Below are 27443 nucleotides of genomic sequence, written 5' to 3'. Positions count from 1 at the left end.
AGTTTCGGTTAACTAATTTATCACTTAAATTTAATGTCCTATACTAGAATTTCCTGCTGGTTGAACAAAACTGTAGAACACATTTTATTATATGGAATGTTTCCATAGCAATATATTTCCCAGCTGGTTCCAAGCAAAGTTTACTCTGTGCATCTGCATATATTGACTTTGTTACTTATATAGCCCATGCAATGCAACACAGGAATTCAACTGGTTAATTATAAATCTCTATAATTTTTTCTAAACAATGAGGAAAAACATTACATCAGCTTAAAGCTGTATATGATTTTTAAAGCAAGTCACTGTGTTTTTGTAACCATCTGATTCTGCAGGACATTGTGTAGGACAGAAAACTTTTTTTTCTTTGCATACTGTGATTCATGGGAGTTTTGGGCGTGACATTTCTTTTCTACAAACATGTGACAAGTGAAAAAAAAAAAGAGGTAGTGACAGGAAAAACACACGGTAAAATACCAGCCTTCACATTACATTTGCTCTGTTTGCTTTTACCTTAAAAGCTAGAGAGAGACAAGGTCAAGAGATGACAAAAATAGGTGGCAAAGTGTGTAGCATTGACAAGAATATGAGAGGAGGAAGGCAAATTAAGTGAGAAAAGATTTGCTGGACGAGAACAAATGAGCAAATCACTGGAACAAGAACTCTGCATGGGGAAAAGAACCATATGTAGTGAAGAGGATGACTCAGTTCTAAATGACTGGCAAAATAGCAGGTAGGAAAACCAGCATAGCAGCTGTATTGTCAGTGTCAGAGGGTTATAAGACAGCTAGTTCAGATTTAAAGGGACATTAACCTTAATGTTTAATTTCCTTGTAAATGATTTAATTTAAAAAAAATAAAACCAAATTACAATTTACTTTGCTAAAAAATGCTTTTGAAAACTGAGTTTGATCACTTTTTCACAGAAGGGCTGGAATGACTACATTATAGTTAGGTATGAGGAGATTTCACTGAGCCTGCAAAATTCTACAATTTGATTGGTTAGCTTTTTGGTTAAAACCTTGCTAATTTACATGAGAGCATACTGGCACAGGTTTGACTTGAGCACTGTATGTTTACATTGTTACAAACATTGTGGCAAAGGCTGCTGCCAAAGCTTTCAAGACATACTGATCCTGAACCTACCTCAGTATGCAGCAGAAAGGAGGTTTGTTACAGAACAGTATACCAAGAATAATAACTATACGTTTGATAATAGTAGTAAGATGGATTGTTTTTTTTTTATTGCATACTTTTATGTGCAAAAAAAATGTGCAAAATAGGTGACACTTAATAAAATCTATATAGGCTGATTTTTGGCACAAATATTTTGTTTCTTTATTATTATTATTATTATTATTATTATTATTAGTAGTAGTAGTATTCACTATGCTAAGTGAGTTTGGACAATAGTCAGTGCATACTGGGACAAAATGAATTTTCACTCCTCTGTAAACTACAATTTTTGGTTAGTTAAAACTTTTTTTTATGGTTCAATATTGTATTATTATTTTTTGGTATAAATTGCAAGATGGCACAAAATAATAAATTTTATCTTGTAATTTTCAGGTAGTCATTCTTATTAAAAAAACAGCGTAATACAATGCAAAATGCTGGGAGAGATTAACATACTGTAGGTTGCTACGTACATTTTTGTTAATTTACTTTATATTAAAAAGATTTTTTTTTTTTATAATAAATTTATATTGCAGTGTTGAATAGGGCCCTCCTCCTCCTGTAATAGTATTGTTTAGTCTGTTATCTATTTGTATCTCACTACAAATCCTTGTCATTGTATACCTTACCTTTGTACCCAGGGCTACAGAATTGTATGGCATTATACAGATACATAATAATAATAATGATAATAACCATAGGCTATAGATGCCCAGCACAGTTTATTCCCATATGTCCTTTTAAAGGGGCATAACACACAATTTTTTTCTTTTAGGATTCAGATAGAGCAATTTACTTCTATTATCAAATTTTGCTTTATTTTGTTGAAAAGCAAAGAGATAAGCTCAGGAGTGTGCATGTGTCTGGAACACTATATGGGAGCAGTTTTACAAGAGTGTTATCCATTTGTAAGAGCACTAGATGGCAGCACTATTTCCTGTCATGTCGTGCTCTAGATGCCTACCTAGGTATCTCTTCAACAAAGAATACCCGGGGAATGAACCAAATTTGATAATAGTAGTAAATTGGAAACTTTTTTAAAATTGAATGCTCTGTCTGTATCATAAAATAATTGTTCTGGGTTTAATACCCCTTTAAATATGCCACATTGTACCTGCTTAGATCAGTGCAGGATTTAGGCTTTTCTTTTGAGTGGAATAGTAACTTTTGTCTCTGGACTAGTAATTTTAGCCATTATATATAATATAGATACTTAGATAGATAGATATATCCAACACACACACATATATATGCATAAGGCTAAAAAAGTCAATTTTCCCCTGTGACCAATTAGCATAGTTAGCTGCCCCAAGTAAAATTAGCCCCTGAGGTTCATGTCAATCTATGAGTCTTGACTCTTCCTCAACGAGCAGACACCTTCAGAATTTTTATCATATATGATAGTAAGTAAGACTTTAAATACTTAAAGTCATCCTATTTTATTGGGATCCAGATTAGCTGCACAGTCTATCCGTTCTTTAGTAAGCATTGCTTTACAAATTAAATCACGCAATTGTCAATGCGATCACGTGATTTCAAGGCCGGAATTGGATGATAGGGGACTGCCTATGATGCTAGGCAGCATACCCCAGTCCAACTTCCTATTAAACAAAAGGAGGAGGGTGCAGGACACCAAAAAAAGGTAGGACGTTCCATGCCATACGATGAACGTTAAAGCCCAGCACTGTTAGGACGGCATGGGATGTCCTAAGGGCATGAAGAGGTTAAAAAGGAATAGACTTTTGTTTTGCTCATTTTTGTTGCTCCTAAGATTATTATTTATTAAAGGGACAAGGTACCCTGATGTGAACAAGCATCTTTATTTTTCTAATAAAAATCTCAAAGTATACATATTCTGAGCATGCCCTATCCTACCTATCCAGCAGGAGTGACCTGTGTGCTGCCTTACAACTATATGGTAACATTTATATGTATAATAGGAACATTCACATGCATAACCATGTTGTCTTACAGATATACAGGTAGCCCTCAGTTTACGCCGGGGTTAGGTTCCAGAAGGAATGGTTGTAAATCGAAACCGTTGTAAATTGAAACTCAGTTTATAAAGTAAGTCAATGGGAAGTGAGGGAGTTAGGTTCCAGGCCCCTCTCAAAATTGTCATAAGTAACACCTAATACATTATTTTTAAAGCTTTGAAATGAAGACTTTAAATGCTAAACAGCATTATAAACCTAATAAAATAATCACACAACACAGAATATATAATTAAACTAAGTTAAATGAACAAAAACATTTGCTAAACAGCGTTATAAACCTAATAAAATAATCACACAACACAGACTTCACTTGCATTTTTCTGCAAACAGTTCTTTCTATGCATTCCAAACTGGACTGATTTATAGACAGGAAGATCTTGTTCCTTTGATATCTGCTCGATAGCTCAGGTCTGGTTAAACTGATTAATTTCAGCTTGCTTGGCTTTGCTGCAACACAAGCGGACAACTCCACCTACTGGCTATTTTAATAAATGCACTGCTTCTCAATGCTTTTCAATAGCAGTCACATGACTGGAAAAAAAGGTTGTTATTCTGAAACGATGTAAATTGAACTATTGTAAACCGAGGGCCACCTGTATACATATTTGAATAAGAACAGTATGCAACATTATTCCCCAGACAAATTTCCACAGGCACACATAGTCACAATTACTAGTTTACACTAGTATTTTAATGTACTATAATGAAACCATGGGTGTAATAGTGAAATCCAACTCGTAACTTATGAACTCTGTTAAAGAGACTTTAAACACCTGTTACTTTTATGTAAAAAAATTGTACTTTGTCACACACACCCAACAAATTCCAAAAAAAGCTAATTCTGTAACCTAGGTTTTCAAAATGCTGCGCAATCCAACTATGTGATTTGCTTCACTCTTTACGGAGCATGGGGCAAGTGCAATTTTTTACACAAAAGCAAGAGTTGATCAATGTAATTTTAAAGGTACAGTAATATATAATTTAGGTGGATAAGTGGGTGCTTTAAACTTTATTTGTTTTACGAATGCAAACAATTTTCTTCTGCAAATGCCCTTATAACTAACCCAGTAAAAAGCTTATCTATGTAACATGTTCTATAGTATAGCTCTATGTAGGTTTATTACTTTCTAGTGTTACATTTGTTTTCATGTCAATGACTTTGATTTATTTTCCTGTAAGTAAATATAAGGTATATAGTGTTTAAATAATGCCCTTCCTCTAGTTATAAATCAAGATTACACTTTTGGTTTAAAAATAAGAAAAGTAAATAATCCCTTTTAGAAAATGAGTTGATGATTTGCTCATGTTTTCAGGTCAGCAAAAGGAACCAATAATATTTTACTTTCAATAAATATTTGAATTATTTGTACAGGTGGCCCTCGTTTTACAACGGTTCAATTTACACCGTTTCAGAATCACAACCTTTTTTTCCAGTCATGTGACTGCTATTGAAAAGAATTGAGAAGCAGTGCATTTATTAAAATAGCTAGTAGGTGGAGCTGTCTGCTTGTGTTGCAGCAAAGCCAAGCAAGCTGAAATTAATCAATTTAACCAGACCTGATCTATCGAGCAGATTTCAAAGGAACAAGATCTTCCTGTCTATAAATCAATCCAGATTGGAATGCATAGAAATAACTGTTTGCAGAAAAATGCAAGAGAAGTCCGTGTTGTGTGATTATTATATTAGGTTTATAATGCTGTTTAGCAAATGTTTCTGTTCATTTAACTTAGTTTAATTATATATTCTGTGTTGTGTGATTATTTTATTAGGTTTATAATGCTGTTTAGCATTTAAAGTCTTCATTTCAAAGATTTAAAAATAATGTATTAGGTGTTACTTATGACAATTTTGAGAGGGGCCTGGAACCTATCTCCCTCACTTCCCATTGACTTACATTATAAACTGGGTTTCAATTTACAACCGTTTCGATTTACAACCATTCCTTCTGGAACCTAACCTCGGCGTAAACTGAGGACAACCTGTATATTCAATGCCAAACAAAAGCTGTTGTGCAAATCTATGATATTATAATATTTAGGAAACTCTTTAAACTTGTGTTTTTCCTAGTGCAAACACTTCAGCAGAATTTATATTCTGAATGACAGGATATAGAGTATATAGTGATTTAAGTATATTTTTTAAATACCCTTGTGTTTTGGCACAAAGTTGTACATTCTGACACCTCATTAAAATAGTGTGCTAGAAGAAAAAATAAATAAATGATTTTGACCAACACAAAGTTATCTTTTGGAAAAAAAAAGAGAACTTGCTTCTATTGAGGTATATATTTAGGGCTAGGATACCTAGTTTAGTGAGACTACAAACAAATCAAAGTTTTAGCAATGTACCAGATATAGGAGGTTCTCAGAAATTTCATAAAAAGTAAAAAATCATCAGATTTCATCAAGTATATACGAGCATTAAAGTGATGGTAAATCCTAGCGTTTTTGAAATGCTAGGATTTACCAGTGCTATAAATAAAGGGGACATTCAGTCATGAAGTATTAAAAACTTCATGATGAAAGTACCTTTATTTGCCTGGAAGTTTATGCCGAGCTGAGCGCCTCCGGCCGCCCACTGAACACTATTTTTTCAATTAGGTGATATTTCCACCTCTTAGCCAATAGCCGTGGTAGCCTTATGGTACTATGCGGTAACACTATTGGCTTAGAGGTGGAAACGTCACCTCATAGGGAAAATAACATTTGGCCGTGGGTGCTCAGTTCCACATAAACTTGCGGGCAAATAAAAGAACTTTCAGCATGAAGTTTTTTATACTTCATGACTAAAAGTCCCCTTTTCAAAAATGCTAGGATTTACATAACAAGTAAGACTAAATAAAACAGTATATCAATTCTGAAAGAGGACATAGATATTTTAGAAGTACTACAATCATGAGAAGTTAAAGTAGCCCACATTTTACAATTGTTTGTTCTGCACCAACTCACAATAACAACAGGCAGCATCAAAGGCAGACAGTGGTATGTATGTGCCCCCCCAACTGTGATTAGCCCTAATTTTCCCACCCCACTTTGTTTAGGCCCCAGCTTTTTCTTGGCCCCACCCACAACACACCCTGACTAGGGTTGCCATATTGCCACTTTAAGGGGGACACATATGAAAAATACATATGTCAGGGTTTTTATATTATTCAGACATTACTTTAAATAGCTCTTGACTTATTTTTCATGTGTCCTCCCTTAAAGCATCATTATGGCAACACTAATCCTGACCCCACTCATGAACCACCTTTACTCCATCTGTGGTTCACCTGGCCCTTCCCACTGACTGTTTGCCACACCCCTCCTATCACAGACCAGCCCACAATAATAGTGTGAAAAATGTCTATATTCTTAACACATGCCAGTCCTGTTTGGTTAATCACAATCCAAATTCCCAATTTTTGCAACAAATGTACAAGGCAATTTTTCACCTATGGAATTTCACAGCTTAAAGGACATGACCACCCCCAGACAGAACTTTTCAAATTATTAATGTGAAACCCAAAAAGTTTTAGAAAGGAACAATGGTTTTGCACATGAGTAAAACACATTGACATAATCCCCGCCATATTAGATGATATTTGGAAGCAATTCCACCAAACATATCGAAAGCTACCTGTAAAGTTGTCTTGCTGGATAGAGCAAAAGGTACTGGGGCCGGCTGTGACAAACATTTGTTTTAATTTTAGCGCTCATTTCTAGATATCTGCTAAATAAGGATCTCCGGGTAAGGTGGTGCAGCTATTTTTGGCTAATTGTGTTTGCATAAAGCCCACTGGGGGAGTCAAGAACTTAAAGGGACAGTTCACCCAAAAACTTTCTCCCCTTTAAATTATTCCCAAAGATCCTTTTTACCTGCTAGAGTGTATTAAATTTGTTGCAAGTAGCTCCTTTACTCATATTTCAGCATTTGAAATAGCTGATTTAGCTTGTGGTTTCCCAACCTATACTAAAAGTTTTGATACTGGCGTATACGCTATTGACAAGCCTAAGTAAACACAGCCAGCAGAAGAGATTACACCCTTAGTAGGGGGCATGATAGTTAAGTAATAAAATGATAATTTTCCATTGTTCTCTCTATGTATTGAGCTTTGGTGTTCCAGACAAATATAAGATAAGGAAGCAAGTTTGTGTACATAAAAGTGATAACATAATGAGATCTGATATTACCTGAAGCTCAACCCATTGTAATAGGCTGTGGTTTCAAAGCACAAAACCAGCTACTTCAGATACACAAATAAACCCGAAAATGCAATTTCTCAAATATTTTATACTCTGCAGTTGGTATAACAAGTCATTTAAAATACATTTATGGAAAAACAATTTTACAGTGTACGGTCCCTTTAAGTTTTGAATTGATCTTGATAGAATTGACAGCTTTTGTTTGTTTCAGTAAGAACTTCTAAATTCTTATCTCTTGTTCCTAAACTGTATAACAGTGAACAGTGTCTACTTTAATATTGTGTGATCTCTCTGAAGAATGTTCCTCACAAACGTTTGCAGGCTGCTAGCTGTATTAACCCCTTCACTACCGGGAAATTCAGACAAAAACTTGCCCATTGTATCCGGAGAATTTTTTATAATATTTTCAATCACTTTGTTAATCAAAATCCTTTGTTTTTTTATTAACCTATGAAAACTTTATTTAAAGTAGAAAACCCAAGGTATCGATCTAGGCAAATTTTGGTATATTTGGTCACTATTTGTCCACCAAATATGATCATATTTTAAAAAAAAAATGTTAACTTTTTTTGCAAACTTTTTATGTTTCTCACTGAAATTATCCCACTGCATGGGAGCGGGTTTATGGGTTTGGAGCTCATGTGTGGTGGTGTCAGATTTAAGGTTGTCTTGTGCTCTAAAAGGGGCAAGAGGAATAGACTTCTTAGTGGAATTACCCCTTTTAGGCATGATTGAATAAACAGGTCGACAAAGCAAGTTTTATTGTACAAGAACTGGAAACTCGGATATCCGAAGCACGATTGGACAGAAGTAACGTCCACACAGGAACTGGAATCAGGAGAAATATCCCCTCTAGGACCACGAACTGGAGTTTGCACTATAGGGAGCCAAGGACTGGAGTGTCCACTTGGGCCCCCTTTGTTCAGTAACAGCAGACATGAATGCCGTTGCTTTTGGCAATCAGAAGGCTGCTAATTGTAGCTGTAGTTTAGTGGACCCTGCAACCATGGTTGCATGTTTTTTTCTGCAGTGCAGGGTCCTTCTCCCCCTCCAGCCATCCTTTCCATAGCTATAGGGCCCCATCCCTCCCCCTCTCTTGCTTTTATATATTTTTCTGTAATCTCTCCATTCCTCCTCCTCGGTGGGCCGATCCACCAACCTGACATGTCAACATAGTACACTGGGCAAAGTACTGTGTGACGTATTACATACGGCCAAATTGCACAAAGGGTTAAACATATATTTTTGATATTTATAAGCTTAGCCTTCTAATTAAAGGACCATCAAATACAGTACAATTGCAAAATCCATAAATACAACAAAAAGACAATGCATAAAGCATTTCAAATTATCAGTTGATTTGCTTCTAAGAAATGAAAACAAATTGCTTCTATTTATTTTTCAAAGTTGCATTAGCTGTTTAAATATTCACAAAATATATTTAGTTTTAGTGTCTATAAAAAAATATGAGCTGCTATGTTGTTACTTAGGTTACCTTCTTTGCTGTCACCAAATAGGGACAGTTATAAATAGGTCAGTAAAGTTTTCAGCCAATGGCCCGTATTTATCAAGGTCTGTCGGACCTGATCCGACAGTGCGGATCAGGTCCGACAGACCTCGCTGAATACGGCGAGCAATACGCTCGCAGTATTCAGCATTGCACCAGCAGCTCACAAGCACTGCTGGTGCAACGCCGCCCCCTGCAGACTCGCGGCCAATGGGCCGCCAGCAGGGGGATGTCAATCAACCCGATCGTACTCGATCGGGTTGATTTCCGGCAATGTCTTTGTGACCGCTGCTTCATAACTGCTGTTTCTGGCGAGCCTGCAGGCTCGCCTGAAACACGGGGCATCAAGCTCCATTCGGAGCTTGATAAATATGCCCCATCGGCTGTGTTCTGCACTTTAATTTCTAGCAGAAACTGAAAAGCTCACAATGTCAAAATAGAATTACAGGAAAAAGGGACAAAATAAATAATGAAAGTATATTGCAGGTTTATATATATATATATATATATATATATATATATATATATATATTATCATTTTTGATTAATGTCCCTTTAAAAGTTGCAAGTCCAGTTCTAAACTTGTATTTAAAACCTAATCCAATGCTTGCTCTTTTGTTTTCACTGTTACTTTCTCTTTCTTTTTCTATCAAATGGCAGATATCAGACCTGTGTTATTGTCACAACAGATTGCATAACAGTGTGGTAAAAGCACTTTAATTAGGGAAAGTGGATTATGGGATCTATTGAGGAAACTTAAAGTGATAGTAAATTAAAAAGGGCTGCTTACTGGCAATCGTTCTAAATCTCAAAATTAATGAGTTTCATTGATGAAAAATTAAAAATTTCAGACTTACTATAATCTCTGTCAAACCGCTCTGAAACTATTGCACTCTCCGGCAGCCCTGATGCTAAGAGCTTTTTTTTGTTTTACCTATGACGTTTTTGCTGTTATCCAATCATGGGGTCGATCAGATATAAATCGTCGCCCGCAAAAGCCGGCGACGCCAATATTTACGCTGATTTGGTATCCTATATACGGCGTAACCTAGAAGTTACGCGCGTATATTTCTGCCGTCGCCCGTAGTTTTTTGGGCCATAGGCAGGTATACCAAACCAGCGCAGTTTGGTATCCAATATGCAGCGTAAGGACTTACGTGGCGAAAATGGAGAAAACTTACTCCATTTTCACCTCGCCACAAAAAGCAGCCGTAAGAAGCCTTACGCTGACTATTGGAGCCCCGTAACTCCCTAAACTAACTAGAAAATAAACCTAACACCTAACGCATGCGCAATGTCTATCTCCCTGTCAACCGCGATCTGCTAAATAAAACCTAACACCTAACGCATGCGCAATGTCTATCTACCTGTCAACCGCGATCCCCCCCCCCCGAAATCCCTAATAAAGTTATTAACCCGTAATCTAATCCCCCTATACCGTCGCCAGCTATATTAATATTATTAACCCCTAATGTAAGCCCCTTACACCGCCGCCATCTCTATTAAAATGATTAACCCCTAATTTAATCTACCTACCCCGCCGCCAGCTATATTATCTATATTAACCCTAAGTATATTATAGTTAATATAGGTATTACATTATATATATTAACTATATTAACCCTAATTATATTAGGGTTAATATAGTTAATATAGTTACTATAGTATTTATATTAACTATATTAACTCTATCTAACCCTAACTAAATTTATATTAAATTAATCTAATTCATTTATAAACTAAAATATTCCTATTTAAATCTAAATACTTACCTATAAAATAAACCCTAAGATAGCTACAATATAATTAATAATTACATTGTAGCTATGTTAGGGTTAATATTTATTTTACAGGTAAATTGTTAATTATTTTAACTAGGTATAATAGATATTAAATAGTTATTAACTATTTAATATCTACCTAGTTAAAATAATTACCCAATTACCTGTAAAATAAATCCTAACCTAAGTTATAAATACACCTACACTATCAATAAATTTAATAAACTACAAACATCTATCTAAAAATACAATTAAATTAACTAAACTAAATTACAAAAAAAAACAAACACTAAATTACAAAAAATAAAAAAAAGATTACAAGATTTTTAAGCTAATTACACCTATTCTAAGCCCCCTAATAAAATAATAAACCCCCAAAATAAAAAAAATTCCCTGCCCTATTCTAAATTAAACAAATTTCAAAGCTCTTTACCTTACCAGCCCTTAAAAGGGCCTTTTGTGGGGCATGCCCCAAAGAATTCAGCTCTTTTGCATACAACAAATACAATCCCCCCCCCCCATTACAACCCACCACCCACATACCCCTATTCTAAAACCACCCAAACCCCCCTTAAAAAAGCCTAACACTACCCCCCTGAAGATCTCCCTACCTTGTCTTCACCACACCTGGCCGAACTCCTGATCCGATCCGGGCGATGTCTTCCTCCAAGCGGCAAAGAAGAATTCTTCCTCCGGCGATGTCTTCCTCCAAGCGGCAAAGAAAAATTCTTCCTCCGGCGACGTCTTCCTCCAAGCGGCAGCAAAGTCTTCATTCTTCCGGCGGCATCTTCAATCTTCTTTCTTCGCTCCGCCGCCGCGGAGCATCCATCCCGGCCGACTGCTGTACTACGAATGAGGTACCTTTAAATGACGTCATCCAAGATGGCGTCCGCCGAATTCCGATTGGCTGATAGGATTCTATCAGCCAATCGGAATTAAGTTAGAAAAATCTGATTGGCTGATTGAATCAGCCAATCAGATTCAAGTTCAATCCGATTGGCTGATCCAATCAGCCAATCAGATTGAGCTCGCATTCTATTGGCTGTTCCGATCAGCCAATAGAATGCGAGCTCAATCTGATTGGCTGTTCGGATCAGCCAATCGGATTGAACTTGAATCTGATTGGCTGATTCAATCAGCCAATCAGATTTTTCTAACTTAATTCCGATTGGCTGATAATGGACTTTACCGTGATTGTTTATAATCATATGCCAGCAATTAAAGGAGATAGTACAATATTTTTTTTATGTGCATAACCACAATTAAACACTGCATTTTAAATAAATAAATAAATACAAAAAATCATTTAAGCTGAAATTTCTTTAGTAACATTTTTTATTATTTTTCAGTCCTGAGAAAAATTGCTCTGAAAATCCTCCTACATATTGTGTACGTTATCTTCTTTCCTGCAGCCATTTAAATATATAAATAAGTGCCATAATTGATCGTATATTAGAAATGAAAAATTTGGCAGCAGTTGATGGGTGAATGATTAGAAACACAATAATTATCATGAGTTGATACCAGCGCTGTTCTGCGCACTATACATGCCTATCCCATTGAGTTGTAAAACATTGGGTGGGATTAAAAAGGTAGTGCTCAGAAGCTCTGGTTTATTGTTTTAATCCACCGTGACCGAGGAATCCATATTTTGTATTTACAACATCTCACAGCTACAATACGTAGTGAAATAATACTGAAAATTCAGCTTGAATGTGGTTAAAACATACAGTATTCAGAATGTATAAGTAGATGGCCACATAAAAATACTGGGAAGACACATTATGGCCTTGGTAGTTAAGTTTAGTCAAATGTAATATATAGAACACTAATTAAAAAAAACAGCAACAAAAAAACATTAGGAGCTATATGTAAAATTGTAGTTATCTGTATGTACCTGTACAATTCTTCCAAGCAATGTGAGTGTGTTTGTGTGTGCATGTATCTATATATAATTATCTACCTATGTCTATGTATGTGTGTGTTTGTGTATGATTGTGAGTTTTTGTTTATGTATGTGTGTGTTTGTGTATGTAGGTGTGTGTTTGTGTCTGTAGGTATGTGTTTGTGTATGTATGTGTGTGTTTGTGTATGCATGTGTGTGTTTGTGTATGTATGTGTGTGTTTGTGTATGATTGTTTGGTTTTGTGTATGTATATATGTCATTGTGTATGTATGTGTGTGTTTGTGTATGTAGGTGTGTGTGTATGTAATTCTGTGTTTGTGTATGCATGTGTGTGTTTGTGTATGTATGTGTGTGTTTGTTTGTGTATGCATGTGTGTGTGTTTGTGTATGCATGTGTGTGTTTGTGTATGTACGTGTGTGTTTGTGTATGCATGTTTGTGTATGCATGTGTCTGTTTGTGTATATATGTGTGTGTATGTATGAGTGGGTGTATATATATATATATATATATATATATATATATATATATATATATATATATATATATACTATATATATATATATATAGATATGTATGTGTGTGCGTGTGTATATATATATATATATACAGTATCCCACAAAACTGAGTACACCCCTCACATTTTTTTAAATATTTTATTATATCTTTTCATGTGACAACACTGAAGAAATGACACTTTGCTACAATGTAAAATAGTGAGTGTATAACCTGTATACCAGTGTAAATTTGATGTCCCCTCAAAATAACTCAACACACAGCAATTAATGTCTAAACCCTTGGCAACAAAAATGAGTACACCCCTAAGTGGTAATGTCCAAATTGGGCCCAAAGTGTCAATATTTTGTGTGGCCACCATTATTTTCCAGCACTGCCTTAACCCTCTTGGGCATGGAGTTCACCAGGGCTTCACAGGTTGCCACTGGAGTCCTCTTTCACTCCTCCATGACGACATCACAGAGCTGGTGGATGTTAGAGACCTTGCGCTCCCCCACCTTCCGTTCAAATGCTCAATAGGGTTTAGGTCTGGAGACATGCTTGGCCAGTCCATCACCTTTACCGTCAGCTTCTTTAGCAAGACAGTGATCATCTTGGAGGTGTGTTTGAGATCCTTATCATGTTGGAATACTGGGCTGTGGCCGTCTCCGAATGGAGGGGATCATGCTCTGCTTCAGTATGTCACAGTACATGTTGGCATTCATGGTTCCCTCAATGAACTGTAGCTCCCCAGTGCCGGCAGCACTCATGCAGGCCCAGACCATGACACTCCCACCACCATGCTTGAATGTAGGCAAGACACACTTGTCTTTGTACTCCTCACCTGGTTGCCGCCACACACGCTTGGCACCATCTAAATTGCTATCTTGTTTATCTTGGTCTCATTGGACCACAGGACATGATTCCAGTTATCCATGTCCTTAGTCTGCTTGTCTTCAGCAAACAGTTTGCGGGCTTTCTTGTGCATCATCATGGCTGTCATCCTTCTGGGATGACAGCCATGCAGACCAATTTGATGCAGTGTGCGTCGTATGGTCTGAGCACTGACAGGCTGACCCCCACCCCTTTAACCTCTGCAGCAATGCTGGCACCACTCATACGACTATTTCCCAAAGAAAACCTCTGCACTCAACTTCTTTGGTCGACCATGGCGAGGCCTGTTCTGAGTGGAACCTGTCCTGTGAAAACACTGTATGGTCTTGTCCACCATGCTGCAGCTCAGTTTCAGGGTCTTGGCAGTCTTCTTATAGCCTAGGCCAGCTTTATGTAGAAGAACAATTCTTTTTTTTCAGATCCTCAGAGAGTTCTTTGCCATGAGGTGCCATGTTGAACTTCCAGTGACCAGTATGAGAGAGTGTGAGAGCGGTAACACCAAATTGAACTCACCTGCTCCCCATTTGCACCTGAGACCTTGTAACACTAACGAGTCACATGACACTGGGGACAGAAAATGGCTATTTGGGCCCAATTTGGACATGTCCACTTATACTATATATATATATATATATATATATATATATATATATATACAGTATAAATATATATATATATATGTGTGTGTGTGTACAAAACTATTGATCTAAACTGCGTGGGACTGGAAAAGCTTTAGATTTCAGAGTAGTTTGGATTTTGGAATAGTTGTATATTTGCATCTATAAAATGAGACACCTTGGAGAGGGTTGGGACCAAGGACCAGTTGATCGAATCTTTGGGGCAAGACTTGAAAAATCACTTTGAGACTGTAAAAAAGGGTCTGTCCCTGTGAGGGGAGAGATGTCTCCCTTAGAATATTATGGAGCTTGCTGGAAAGGGAAAATTTGCCAGGGAGAGTGAAGTCAGCAGGGGGTGCACTTTTAGCGTATAGTAGTCTATACTTTTATATACACATGCTTTACTTTTAGGGTAATAAGTGTTTTGCATGTTTTGACACAATCTTGCCACCTTTTAGATTGTGAGAAAAAGCACAGTGAGCACTGAAGGGGGAAAATGTTTTGTATACAATGAAATAGGTAGCAAGGGCGCTAATAGCTAAAGATATCAAGAAAAAAAAATGGGTATGCATTTTAGCTAAAATTAGCAGCATCAGTTATGGAGGCCTTATAGCCAAAAATATACAACAAATGTGAAATAGTTAGTATATATTGAGACAGATAATAAGGGCGCTAGTAGCTAAAAATATAAAAAAAAAAATATAAAAAATAATATTGGGGAAGTGTAATCAGCCAAAATTAGCAGTGATTGAAAAGGCCTTTACAAATATATGTTCAACCCTTATCGGATTCTCTTAAATAATCTTGCAATTTTCTTGTCCCAAATAAGTAGAAGTAAGGTAGTAGAAAATGTATTTAATATAGAACAGTGTATATATAGAGGCCCATTTACCAAGCTCCGTATGGAGCTTGTGGGCCCGTGTTTCTGGCGACTCTTCAGAAACAGCAGACCTTTGATAAATAGGCCTCATAAAGTAAATACAAGATTAAAAAATCACTGTAGGACAATAAAAAACAGGTCTCCCTTAGATGTGTGTGTACACATAAATACAATTCTTATACATCAATAAAATTGAATTCAGATATAGAAACAGAGTTAAAAAAATATATTGAACAAGTAACACTTTCGTTACTAAGTTGCAGAATTCAATTTTGCCACTATCCAAGTGTGGTTGTGTTCAAATATATGCACAATGATAGTAATCTGCATAGCCACATATAACGTTTAAATCCAAATTTGTCTAGAATCACCTCAAAGTCCCACCTTGGAGAGAGCATTGACCTAATCAGTGCCAATATTTTAGAACAATATTACCTGTGGTTACGCATTCCGGTTAAACAGTTCTTGTTACTTGGTTCATACCTTAGCTCCCATATCCCTAGGGAGTCGGTCCGTATCGTTCGGCTGGAAGTTTTACTTACAATACAACCGCGAGTTCACCCCACGTGACATCATGGGTGACACTTGTCTTTGCCCAGCAATCCGGCCGTTCTGATTTCCATGGTAAACCAATACTGCAATGTGGAAAAAACAAAGTGATGCACACTTCTCTATGAGAATGATCCAAAGTCCTCATCTGCACTTAGTGCCACGCAGGCAGGCCACAAACTTGGTAGAATTTTAGAGAGCAAATAACCCGGGTTAAAAACGTCTCTTAGGTGAGAACAATATACAAGTTCCAAAGTGAATAAAAACCACAGCTTTCGACACGTTTCGCCCTAGCAGAGGGCTTTATCAAGATAAGTGTGGCTATTCATCCATTCTTATTGCTTTATCCTTATTGGTTCCAATTTTAATTGATTGGATTTAAGATGGTATTACCGGATATAGTCCTTAAAGGGACACTGAACCCAAATGTGATTCAGATAGAGCATGCAATTTTAAGAAACTTTCTAATTTACTCCTATTATCAATTTTTCTTCGTTCACTTGCTATCTTTATTTGAAAAAGAGGGCATCTAAGCTTCTTTTTTGGTTCAGTACTCTGGACAGAACTTTTTTATTGGTGGATGAATCTATCCACCAATCAGCAAGAATAACCCAGGTTATTCACCAAAAATGGGCCGGCATCTAAACTTACATTCTTGCTATCTGAATAACGAAAGAAAATAATTGGGTTCAGTGTCCCTTTAAGGTGGTATCTTTATATATTACTTTGCTTAGCACAACTTAGGTATTTCGTAGTATTATAGTGCCCCAAAAGGATTAGTAAATATAGATATCACTTTTCCACATTTATATGCAGATTACAAAAATACACATCATAAAACAATAATGGTAGTATGGAACAACATTCTCTCCTTATCTGTTAGCATGCACTGTTTGAATATGAAGAAATAGTCACCTAGATTTAGAGTTTTGCGTTAGAAGCGGTGCGTTAGCTACGCGTGGTTTTTTTCCCCCGCACCTTTTAAACAACGCTGGTATTTAGAGTTGTCTGAAGGGCAGCGTTAGGCTCCAAAAAGGGAGCGTACAGGCATATTTACCACCACTGCAACTCTCAATACCAGCGTTGCTTATGGACGCGGCCAGCTTCAAAAACGTGCTCATGCACGATTCCCCCATAGGAAACAATAGGGCAGTTTGAGCTTGAAAAAAACCTAACACCTGCAAAAATGCAGCGTGCAGCTCCTAACACAGCCCCATTGTTTCCTATGGGGAAACACTTCCTAAGTCTGCACCTAACACCCTAACATGAACCCTGAGTCTAAACACCCCTAACCTTACACTTATTAACACCTAATCTGCCGCCCCCGCTATCGCTGGCCCCTGCATATTATTTTAAACCCCTAATCTGCCGCTCCGTACACCACCGCAACCTACTTTATCCTTATGTACCCCTAATCTGCTGCCCCTAACACCGCCGACCCCTATATTATATTTATTACCCCCTAATCTGCCCCCCCACCCACATCGCCGCTACCTACCTACACTTATTAACCCCTAATCTGCCGACCGGACCTCACCACTACTATAATAAATGTATTAGGGGTTAATACTATTTATTATAGGGTTTTTGAGTCGGGAGAGAGGCGGATTAGGGGTTAATACATTTATTATAGTAGCGGTGAGGTCCGGTCGGCAGATAAGGGGTTAATAAGTGTAAGTAGGTAGCGGCGACATTGGGGGGGCAGATTAGGGGGTAATAAATATACTATAGGGGTCGGCAATGTTAGGGGCAGCAGATTAGGGGTACATAGGGATAATGTAGGTTGCGGCGGTGTGCGGTTGGCAGATTAGGGGTTAAAATTTTTTATTAGAGTGGCGGCGATGTGGGGGGACCTCAGTTTAGGGGTACATAGGTAGTTTATGGGTGTTAGTGTACTTTAGAGCACAGTAGTTAAGAGCTTTATGAACCGGCTTAAGCCCATAAAGCTCTTAACTCCTGACTTTTTCCTGCGGCTGGAGTCTTGTCGTTAGAGTTCTAACGCTCACTTCAGCCAAGACTCTAAATACAAGCGTTAGAAATATCCCATTGAAAAGATAGGATACGCAATTGACGTAAAAAGGTTTTGCGGTATGGAAAAGTCGCGGCTGGAAAGTGAGCGTTAGACCCTTACCGACAAGACTCTAAATACCAGCGGTAGGTCAAAACCAGCGTTAGGACCCCCTAACGCTGGTTTTGACGGCTAACGCAGAACTCTAAATCTAGGCGTTTGTTTGAGAACATACTTACGGCTAGATTTAGAGTTTTGTCGGTAAGGACCCGCGTAGCTAACGCTGGCTTTTTTCTGGCCGCACCATAAAAATAACTCTGGTATTGAGAGTCCACATAAAGGCTGCGTTAGGCTCCAAAAAAGGAGCGTAGAGCATATTTAACGCAACTGCAACTCTCGATACCAGAGTTGCTTACGGACGCGGCCAGCCTCAAAAACGTGCTCGTGCACGATTCCCCCATAGGAAACAATGGGGCTGTTTGAGCTGAAAAAAAATCAGCCAATCAGATTGAGCTCGCATTCTATTGGCTGATCGGAACAATCAGATTGGCTGATTGGATCAGCCAATCGGATTGATCTTGATTCTGATTGGCTGATTCCATCAGCCAATCAGAATATTCCTACCTTAATTCCGATTGGCTGATAGAATCCTATCAGCCAATCGGAATTCGAGGGACGCCATCTTGGATGACGTCCCTTAAAGGAACCGTCATTCTTCAGTTGGACGTCGCCGGATGAAGATGGGTCCGCGGTGGAGGTCTTCAGGATGGAGCCGGTCCTCATCGGATGAAGATAGAAGATGCCGCTTGGAAGAAGATGGTTGCCGGTCCTGATCTACTCTTCTTCCCGGATAGGATGAAGACTTTGGACCCTCTTCTGGACTTCTTCAGCCATCGGATGATGGATGTCTAGCCCCCTCTTGGGTTGGATGATGATATCGGAGCCAGGACGGATCGGTGTGATACCCGGTGAGGTGAAGACAAGGTAGGAAGATCTTCAGGGGCTTAGTGTTAGGTTTATTTAAGGGGGGTTTGGGTTAGATTAGAGGTATGTGGGTGGTGGGTTGTAATGTTGGGGGGGGTATTGTATGTTTTTTTTTACAGGCAAAAGAGCTGAATTCTTTGGGGCATGCCCCGCAAAGGGCCCTGTTCAGGGCTGGTAAGGTAAAAGAGCTTTGAACTTTAGTAATTTAGAATAGGGTAGGGCATTTTTTATTTTGGGGGGCTTTGTTATTTTATTAGGGGGCTTAGAGTAGGTGTAATTAGTTTAAAATTGTTGTAAGATTTTTCTTATGTTTGTAAATATTTTTTTATTTTTTGTAACTTAGTTCTTTTTTTATTTTTTGTACTTTAGTTAGTTTATTTCATTGTAGTTATTTTTAGGTATTGTATTTAATTAATGTATTGATAGTGTAGTGTTAGGTTTAATTGTAGGTAATTGTAGGTATTTTATTTAATTAATTTAATGATAGTATAGTGTTAGGTTTAATTGTAACTTAGGTTAGGATTTATTTTACAGGTAATTTTGTAATTATTTTAACTATTTTAGCTATTAAATAGTTCTTAACTATTTAATAGCTATTGCACCTGGCTAAAATAAATACAAAGTTACCTGTAAAATAAATATTAATCCTAAAATAGCTATAATATAATTATAATTTATATTGTAGCTATATTAGGATTTATTTTACAGGTAAGTATTTAGCTTTAAATAGGAATAATTTATTTAATAAGAGTTAATTTATTTCGTTAGATTTAAATTATATTTAAGTTAGGTGGGTGTTAGTGTTAGGGTTAGACTTAGCTTTAGGGGTTAATACATTTATTAGAATAGCGGTGAGCTCCAGTCGGCAGATTAGGGGTTAATGTTTGAAGTTAGGTGTCGGCGATGTTAGGGAGGGCAGATTAGGGGTTAATACTATTTATTATAGGGTTAGTGAGGCGGATTAGGGGTTAATAACTTTATTATGATAGCGGTGCGGTCTGCTCGGCAGATTAGGGGTTAATAAGTGTAGGCAGGTGGAGGCGACGTTGTGGGGGGCAGGTTAGGGGTTAATAAATATAATATAGGGGTCGGCGGTGTAAGGGGCAGCAGATTAGGGGTACATAAGGATAACGTAGGTGGCGGTCGGCAGATTAGGGGTTAAAAAAATTAAATCGAGTGGCGGCGATGTGGGGAGGCCTCGGTTTAGGGGTACATAGGTAGTTTATGGGTGTTAGTGTACTTTAGAGCACAGTAGTTAAGAGCTTTATGAACCGGCGTTAGCCCAGAAAGCTCTTAACTACTGACTTTTTTCTGCGGCTGGAGTTTTGTCGTTAGATTTCTAGCGCTCACTTCAGACACGACTCTAAATACCGGAGTTAGAAAAATCCCATTGAAAAGATAGGATACGCAATTGACGTAAGGGGATCTGCGGTATGGAAAAGTCGCGGCTGAAAAGTGAGCGTTAGACCCTTTTTTGAGTGACTCCAAATACCGGAGGTAGCCTAAAACCAGCGTTTGGAGCCTCTAACCCTGGTTTTCACGGCTACCGCCAAACTCCAAATCTAGGCCTTAATGAGTATGTGGATATGCAAAAATATGTGTGATAAAACACAAACAAAAAAATAAATTTGCTTATTGAATATTCACATATGTGAAAAAATATTAGTATGCATGACCATATATATTTGTTGTTAATTTGAGCTGTAAAGACCTTTTCAATCACTGCTGCTAATTTTGGGTGATTACACTTCCCCAATATTATTATTTTTTTATAAGCGCCCTTATTATCTGTCTCAATATATACTATTCCACATTTGTTGTATATTTTTGGCTATAAGGAATCCATAACTGATGCTGCTAATTTTAGCTAAAATACATACTCGTTTTTTTCTTGATCTCTTTAGCTATTAGCGCCCTTACTATCTGTTTCATTGTATACATTGCCTTGAATAGAAAGAAGGATCTATTCATTTTCTGTAAGGTGTTTGATATCCAGACCCTAGCGCTTTACTGAATCCCCTTTACCCACGGGGAAAATGTTTTGATAATTCCTCCGTAAAAAAGAGAAATGTCAGCTACACCCTTGGAACGTCTCTATTCAGTCCACTAGCAGAAGCGGGGAAACTTATTTAACTATAAGGAAAGCAATATATTTTACATTTTTATTATAAATATGAATTTCACAGCGTTTTTTGCACATTGTAGTTTTATTATGATTTGTACTGTGTACATTAAATATTTTTTTTTCCTGCATAATTTCATTACAAATTTTAATTTTCCATGAAATCATGATTTTTGCAAAACAGTTTTATTGCATTTTTTTAAACTGATTAAGCAATACAATTTTTATTGCAATTTTTGTAACTCAATATTTAATTGATTTATAGTTAACTGATTTGCTTTATATGTTTTTTAAATTATAATTGTTTATGAGTCCTATTATAATGTATGCATCGCCTTCACATACTTAAAAGCAGGGAACACCCTTTTATGAGACACACTTTTCTCAAAGTAAAATCTGCCTTTAGAGAATTACCACAGGGGCTTTTGTCTTAATACAGCTTATACATGCAATTCTAAATAACCTTGATACTTTGTACCAGTGTATATATATATATATATATATATATATATACACACACACACATATACAATTTTCTACCATCTCAAAACACTGTATATAGGCATAGTTTATAAACAAAGTTAAAGAGAGTAATGGCATTGGTTTTGTATGTGTATATATATATATATATATATATATATATATATACTGTATATATATATATATAAATACACACGCATGCACATATACTTTGTGCGTGTTTAAATAGATGTGAAAACCTACATCAAACTCAAATTCTCATTATCACATAAAAGTTATTCTTCAGAAGTTGAAATGGTGAATTTGGAATGAACACATTCATAGATAGGACGGGGTGGGTTTGTTGGGCATTATATCTAGTCAGGTGGATGAATATTGGTGGGTTATGAATATATATAGAAGTGTACTGCAAAATGAATATAAGAGACGGCTGTAGCAGAGAGAGAGTGGTGGAGGCTATGGAAGCATAAATATGTTAACGTTGCTTCTTAATTGATATTACAATTAAAATTCAACTACAGCATTGAGCTTTCCCAATTTGAAATTAAATATTAATATTAACAGAATACATATATCACTTGCAATCACTTTGTACTTCTATGTATTTCACTGTATATTATACATTGTTTTCTGTCCAGAGAAACGTCATTGTCATTTTTGAAAAGATTCCGTGAAAGACTTGTAGAAGAACTTGAAAGATCTATTGATTGCATTGTGGAACATGCTTTACAAAAACAATTGATCTCAAAAGATGATTATGAAGATGTGGTGTATGAACGTGGGCCCAGAAAACAAGTGAGAAAATTATTAGACATCATTGATTGTCTGGGAGAAGAAAGTGCATCTGGGTTTTGCTCGCTATTCATTCAAATTAAGAACACAAAATCAAAAAATCATGCAGCTAAAGAGAATGTGAATGGTGAGTATACATCTATATTAAACTATATTTTTAATGTAAATTCCACTTGCCCATTTTGAGTATATAGAATAATAAAGGAAATAGTTATTATAACTAAATTTGGGATGTTACTTTTTTGACTGCTGACACCTTGGGGTAGATTTACTAAAGGTCGAGCGGACTTGTTTTGCTGTAGCGACCTCGCTAAATGCCGACATCATATGCTGCCGGCATTTATCATTGCACAAGCATTTCTAGTAAAAATGCGTCAATCATCCCGATCGTATAGGATTGGGATGATTTTGGTGGCAGAGAAGTTAAAGAGCAGCGGTCTTACGAGCCTGAAACGATGGGCCTAGAATGTAGCATCGTCTGCTTAATAAATCTACCTCCTTATATATTCAGTAAAATAGTAATGACAACTTCCTACAACATTGGGACCACAGGTCAATATTTTTGGAGCCTTTAAGGAACAGTATTGTTAAAATGTAAACCTTCATGGTTTCAATAGATCATGCAATAAAAAAAATAATAATTTCAATTTGCTTCCGGTATCAAATTTACTTTGTTTTCTTGGTATCTTTTTGTTAAAGAGTAAACCTAGGCAGGCAGATAGGACCTTTAAAAGCATCTTTAGAAATGTATGTCAGCAATACTTGCAACAGTGTATAACATGAGTCTACCTAGATTTGCTCTAAAGGATACTAACAAAGCAAATTTTAAATTAAAAGTGAATTGGATATTAAAGTTTAATTTTGACTTGGCTGTCCCTTTAAGGGCTCATAATAATAATAATAATAATAATAATAATAATTATTATTATTATTATTATTATCGGTTATTTGTAGAGCGCCAACAGATTCCGCAGCGCTATAAACAAAGGGGGAGTACAACAAAACAATTATAGGGTAGAGGGCCCTGCCAAGAGTTGCACTGTTGTAGTCAGCTCTAAGAAGGTGATCTACGGACAGCTGGACTTTTAGGCTTACATGCTAAGAGGGTTCAGGGGATTGCAGTGGAGGAGAGGAACTGGTATTAGGAAAGGTTAGCGTAGGTTGTATGCGTCCCTGAACAGTAGAGTCTTTAGGGAGCACTTGAAGCTTTTAAAACTAGAAGAGAGTCTTGTGGAGCGAGGCAGAGAGTTCCATAAGATGGGAGCCAGTCTGGAGAAGTCCTGTAAACGGGAGTGTGATGAGGTGACAAGAGAGGAGGAGAGTAGGAGGTCATGAGCAGAGCGAAGGGGACGGGAGGGAGAGTATCTGGAGACAAGGTCTGAGATGTAGCGGGGAGCAGTGCAGTTGAGGGCTTTGTATGTAAGAGTGAGAGTTTTGTGTTTGATCCTAGAGGCAAGAGGAAGCCAGTGAAGGGATTGGCAGAGAGGCGCAGCAGATGAAGAGCGACGTGTAAGGAAGATGAGTCTGGCAGAGGCATTCATTATGGATTGTAAAGGAGCTAGGCGGTAGGAGGGGAGACCAGAGAGGACAGAGTTGCAGTAATCAAGGCGGGAAAGAATGAGAGAGTGGATTAAAATCTTAGTTGTGTCTTGTGTAAGGAAGTGTCTAATTTTAGAGATGTTTTTAAGGTGGAAGCGGCAGGCTGTAGCCAAGGACTGAATGTGAGGAGTGAAGGAAAGATTTGAGTCAAATGTGACCCCGAGACATCGGGCATGCGGGGTAGGGGTAATGATGGAGTTGTCGACAGTTATAGAGATATTGGGGGTGGAGATTTTGGAAGAAGGGGGGAAAATGAGGAGCTCAGTTTTGGAGAGATTTAGCTTGAGGTAGTGAGAGGACATCCAGGAAGAGATGTGAGAAAGACAGTTAGTGACACGGGTTAGCAAGGAAGGAGATAGTTCTGGTGCAGAGAAGTAGATTTGGGTGTCATCGGCATACAGATGATATTGGAAACTGTGGGACTTAATAAGGGAACCTAGTGATGACGTATAGATTGAGAAGAGAAGGGGACCGAGGACAGAGCCTTGCGGTACTCCGACAGAAAGGGGTGACGGGGCAGAGGAGGCCCCAGAGAAGGCTACACTGAAGGTACGGTTTGACAGGTAGGAAGAGAGCCACGAAAGGGCTGTGTCACAGATGCCGAAGGATTGGAGGGTTTGGAGCAAAAGAGGGTGGTCGACAGTGTCAAAGGCTGAGGACAGATCAAGGAGGATAAGCAGAGAGAAGTGGCCTTTTGATTTAGCTGTAAGTAGGTCGTTGGTGACCTTAACAATAGCTGTCTCTGTGGAGTGATAGGGACGAAATCCAGATTGCAGCGGGTCAAGAAGGGAGTTTAACGTAAGGAAATGGGATAGGCGTGCATATACTAGTTTTTCGAGAAGCTTTGAAGCAAGAGGGAGGAGGGAAATTGGGCGGTAGTTGGATGGGGAGGTAGGATCAAGGGAAGGTTTTTTGAGGATAGGTGTGACCAGTGCATGTTTCAATGATGAGGGAAATGTACCAGTGCTGAGGGAGAGGTTGAAAATGTGTGTTAGTATAGGGGTAAGGGTAGCAGAGAGAGAGGGGAGCAGCTGTGAGGGGATAGGGTCAAGGGGACAGGTAGTGAGGTGAGAGCGCAGTATAAGTGCTGAAACTTCGTCCTCAGTAACAGGGGAGAATGAACTAAGTTTCAGGTTATGAGGGTTGTGGTTGAGTGAGAGTATTTGAGGGGGGGAGAGAATGGAATTGTGTTGAGAGCTGATTTCATGTCTGATGGAATCAATTTTGTTAATGAAGTGACTGGCAAAGTCTTGAGCTGACAGAGAAGTTGTATTAGGAAGTGGGGGAGGGCGGAGGAGACTATTGAAAGTGGAGAACAGACGTTTTGGATTTGAAGAAAGATTAGAGATAAGAGTAGAGAAGTAGTGTTGCTTGTGGAGATTAAGGGCAGAGTAGTAGGAGTTCAAGATGAATTTGTAATGAAGAAAATCAGCTGAACTCCGTGATTTTCTCCAATGCCGTTCAGCAGTACGGGAACATCTGCGTAGGTACCGTGTCAGAGGAGTATGCCAGGGCTGGGGATGAGTGTGTGATTTCCTAGCAGTGGTAAGAGGGGCGAGATTGTCAAGGACGGATATAAGGGTGGAATTATAGTGGCAGATAGATTGTTCAGGGCAGGAAAAGGAGGAGAAGGATGAGAGGAGCGGTTGAAGGGAATTAGCAAGTTGTTGCTGATCTAAAGACCTAATGCTTCTGTGAAGTTTGGTGTGAGGAGTAGAAGGTGGGAGAGTTGTAGGAAGGGATGATATGTTGCAGGTAAGGAGATGGTGGTCAGAAAGAGGAAAAGGGGAGTTTGAGAAGTTTGAGAGAGTGCATCGATAGCTAAAGATCAGGTCAAGGGAGTGACCGTCTTTGTGAGTGGGAGAATCAGTCCATTGTGACAGACCGAAAGAGGAAGTGAGTTGCAGAAGTTGTTTAGCAGATGAGGCAGTGGGATTGTTAATGGGGATGTTGAAGTCGCTAAGAATGAGGGCAGGGGTGTCTGAGGAAAGGAAATAAGGAAGCCAGGCAGCAAAGTGATCTAAAAATTGAGTTGGGGAGCCAGGGGGGCGGTATATGACTGCAACACGTATAGAGAGGGGAGAGAATAACCGAATCATGCGTGCTTCAAATGAAGAAAATGTGAGTGAAGAGAAGGGCTGTATTTGTTGGAAGGTGCAACGAGAGGAAAGTAAAATACCGACACCACCTCCTTGTCTATTGCCAGACCTAGGAGTGTGGCTGAAATGGAGACCCCCATGTGACAGTGCAGCAGTGGATGCTGTGTCTGAAGCAGAGAGCCAGGTTTCTGTAAGAGCCAGAAGGTTAAGAGAGTGGGAGATAAAGAGATCATGGATAGAAGTTAGCTTGTTGCAAACAGAGCGAGAGTTCCATAGTGCACAAATGAAGGGGGAGGGGGTTTTAGATGTAAGAGGAATGCGATTAAGGTTACCAGAGTTTAGTTTTTGAAGTCTATTGAAAGGCACACAAGGATGTGAAAGGTTAGGAGGTTATGAGGGACCAGGATTAGGGGAGATGTCGCCAGCAGCTAGTATGAGCAAGAGGGAGAGTGACATGAGATGAGAAGCAGAATTGCAGTAATGAGACTGTTGTTTAACTGAAGTGCAGGGGGGAGAGAGAGTATTTAGGAATAAGTAGAGTTCATGAGTACAAAAGTAAGGTGAGTATAAGAGAGATGGGCTAATGAACAGTGCAGGTGGAGAGGGAAAAGGAGTAACTGAGTAATGTAGTTTGTTGTAGAGACAAGAGGTGGCAAAAAGGAATATGAAGATATTGAGCATTATTCTGAAAGTGGGAACCAAGTAAACACATAAGACACAGTGTTACAGCAGCACTTGCAAGAGGATACAATGATATAAATAAAACATAGTAATACAAGAGTACTTGCCTTGTGTCTTGCCCCTTGCCCAATCCTTGTTCAATTCTTGTATAATTCTTAAAAATTAATGCCTCACTTATAAAATGTTCACTTTGAAAATGTGAACATATGCTATTGTTAAAAAGTACACAGCCCTGTTACCAATGCACAAACCCCTGTGCAATGCACATCCCCTAACTAGTCTGAAATATATACAGGTAGGGCAGTCAGCTGAGTCCACTAAATGTACTTAATTGCTAATCAAAGACAGTTGGTAAGGCCAATTGGAATGTTAGAGTCTGGTCAGGGTGAGATGAGTTAAGTAAACAGACAATAAAATTTGGAGGGGGTTAAAACTGTGACATAAGAAAACTATAAATTTTAGAGTTATAGCAAGTATTGATAAGGAGTGAGCATCACATGGCAATTAACTAGACATTAGAATTGAGACATTGGGAAAAAATAATTTAAAAAATGCAGGACTTTATTTTAACAGACTAAATTCAATTGCTCAAACACAGAGGGATTTGTTGTAAAATGACAGAAATGCAGGGAATAGCAAGATATCAGTGCAGGGCCTGAGTTCACGTACCAAAAAGAGGGATTTGTTGTAAAATGA

General features: G+C 38.0%; 1 protein-coding gene across 1 annotated transcript in view; it reads left to right on the top strand.

The window, feature by feature from the left end:
* The first annotated feature begins 469 nt into the window (after positions 1-469).
* Positions 470-27443, top strand: part of LOC128649930 (NACHT, LRR and PYD domains-containing protein 3) — a 156550-nt gene continuing 129576 nt past the window's right edge. Inside the window, exons 1-2 of the mRNA XM_053703493.1 lie at positions 470-730; positions 22215-22495. Of these exons, the coding sequence (XP_053559468.1) occupies positions 636-730; positions 22215-22495 (376 nt within the window). The 5' untranslated portion in view covers positions 470-635. The remainder of the gene's footprint in view (positions 731-22214; positions 22496-27443) is intronic.

The sequence above is a fragment of the Bombina bombina genome, chromosome 2 (assembly GCF_027579735.1).
Source record: "Bombina bombina isolate aBomBom1 chromosome 2, aBomBom1.pri, whole genome shotgun sequence".
NCBI lineage: Eukaryota > Metazoa > Chordata > Amphibia > Anura > Bombinatoridae > Bombina > Bombina bombina.
Note: the sequence above shows the minus strand (reverse complement) of the source record. Positions and strands in the feature narration are given on the sequence as shown.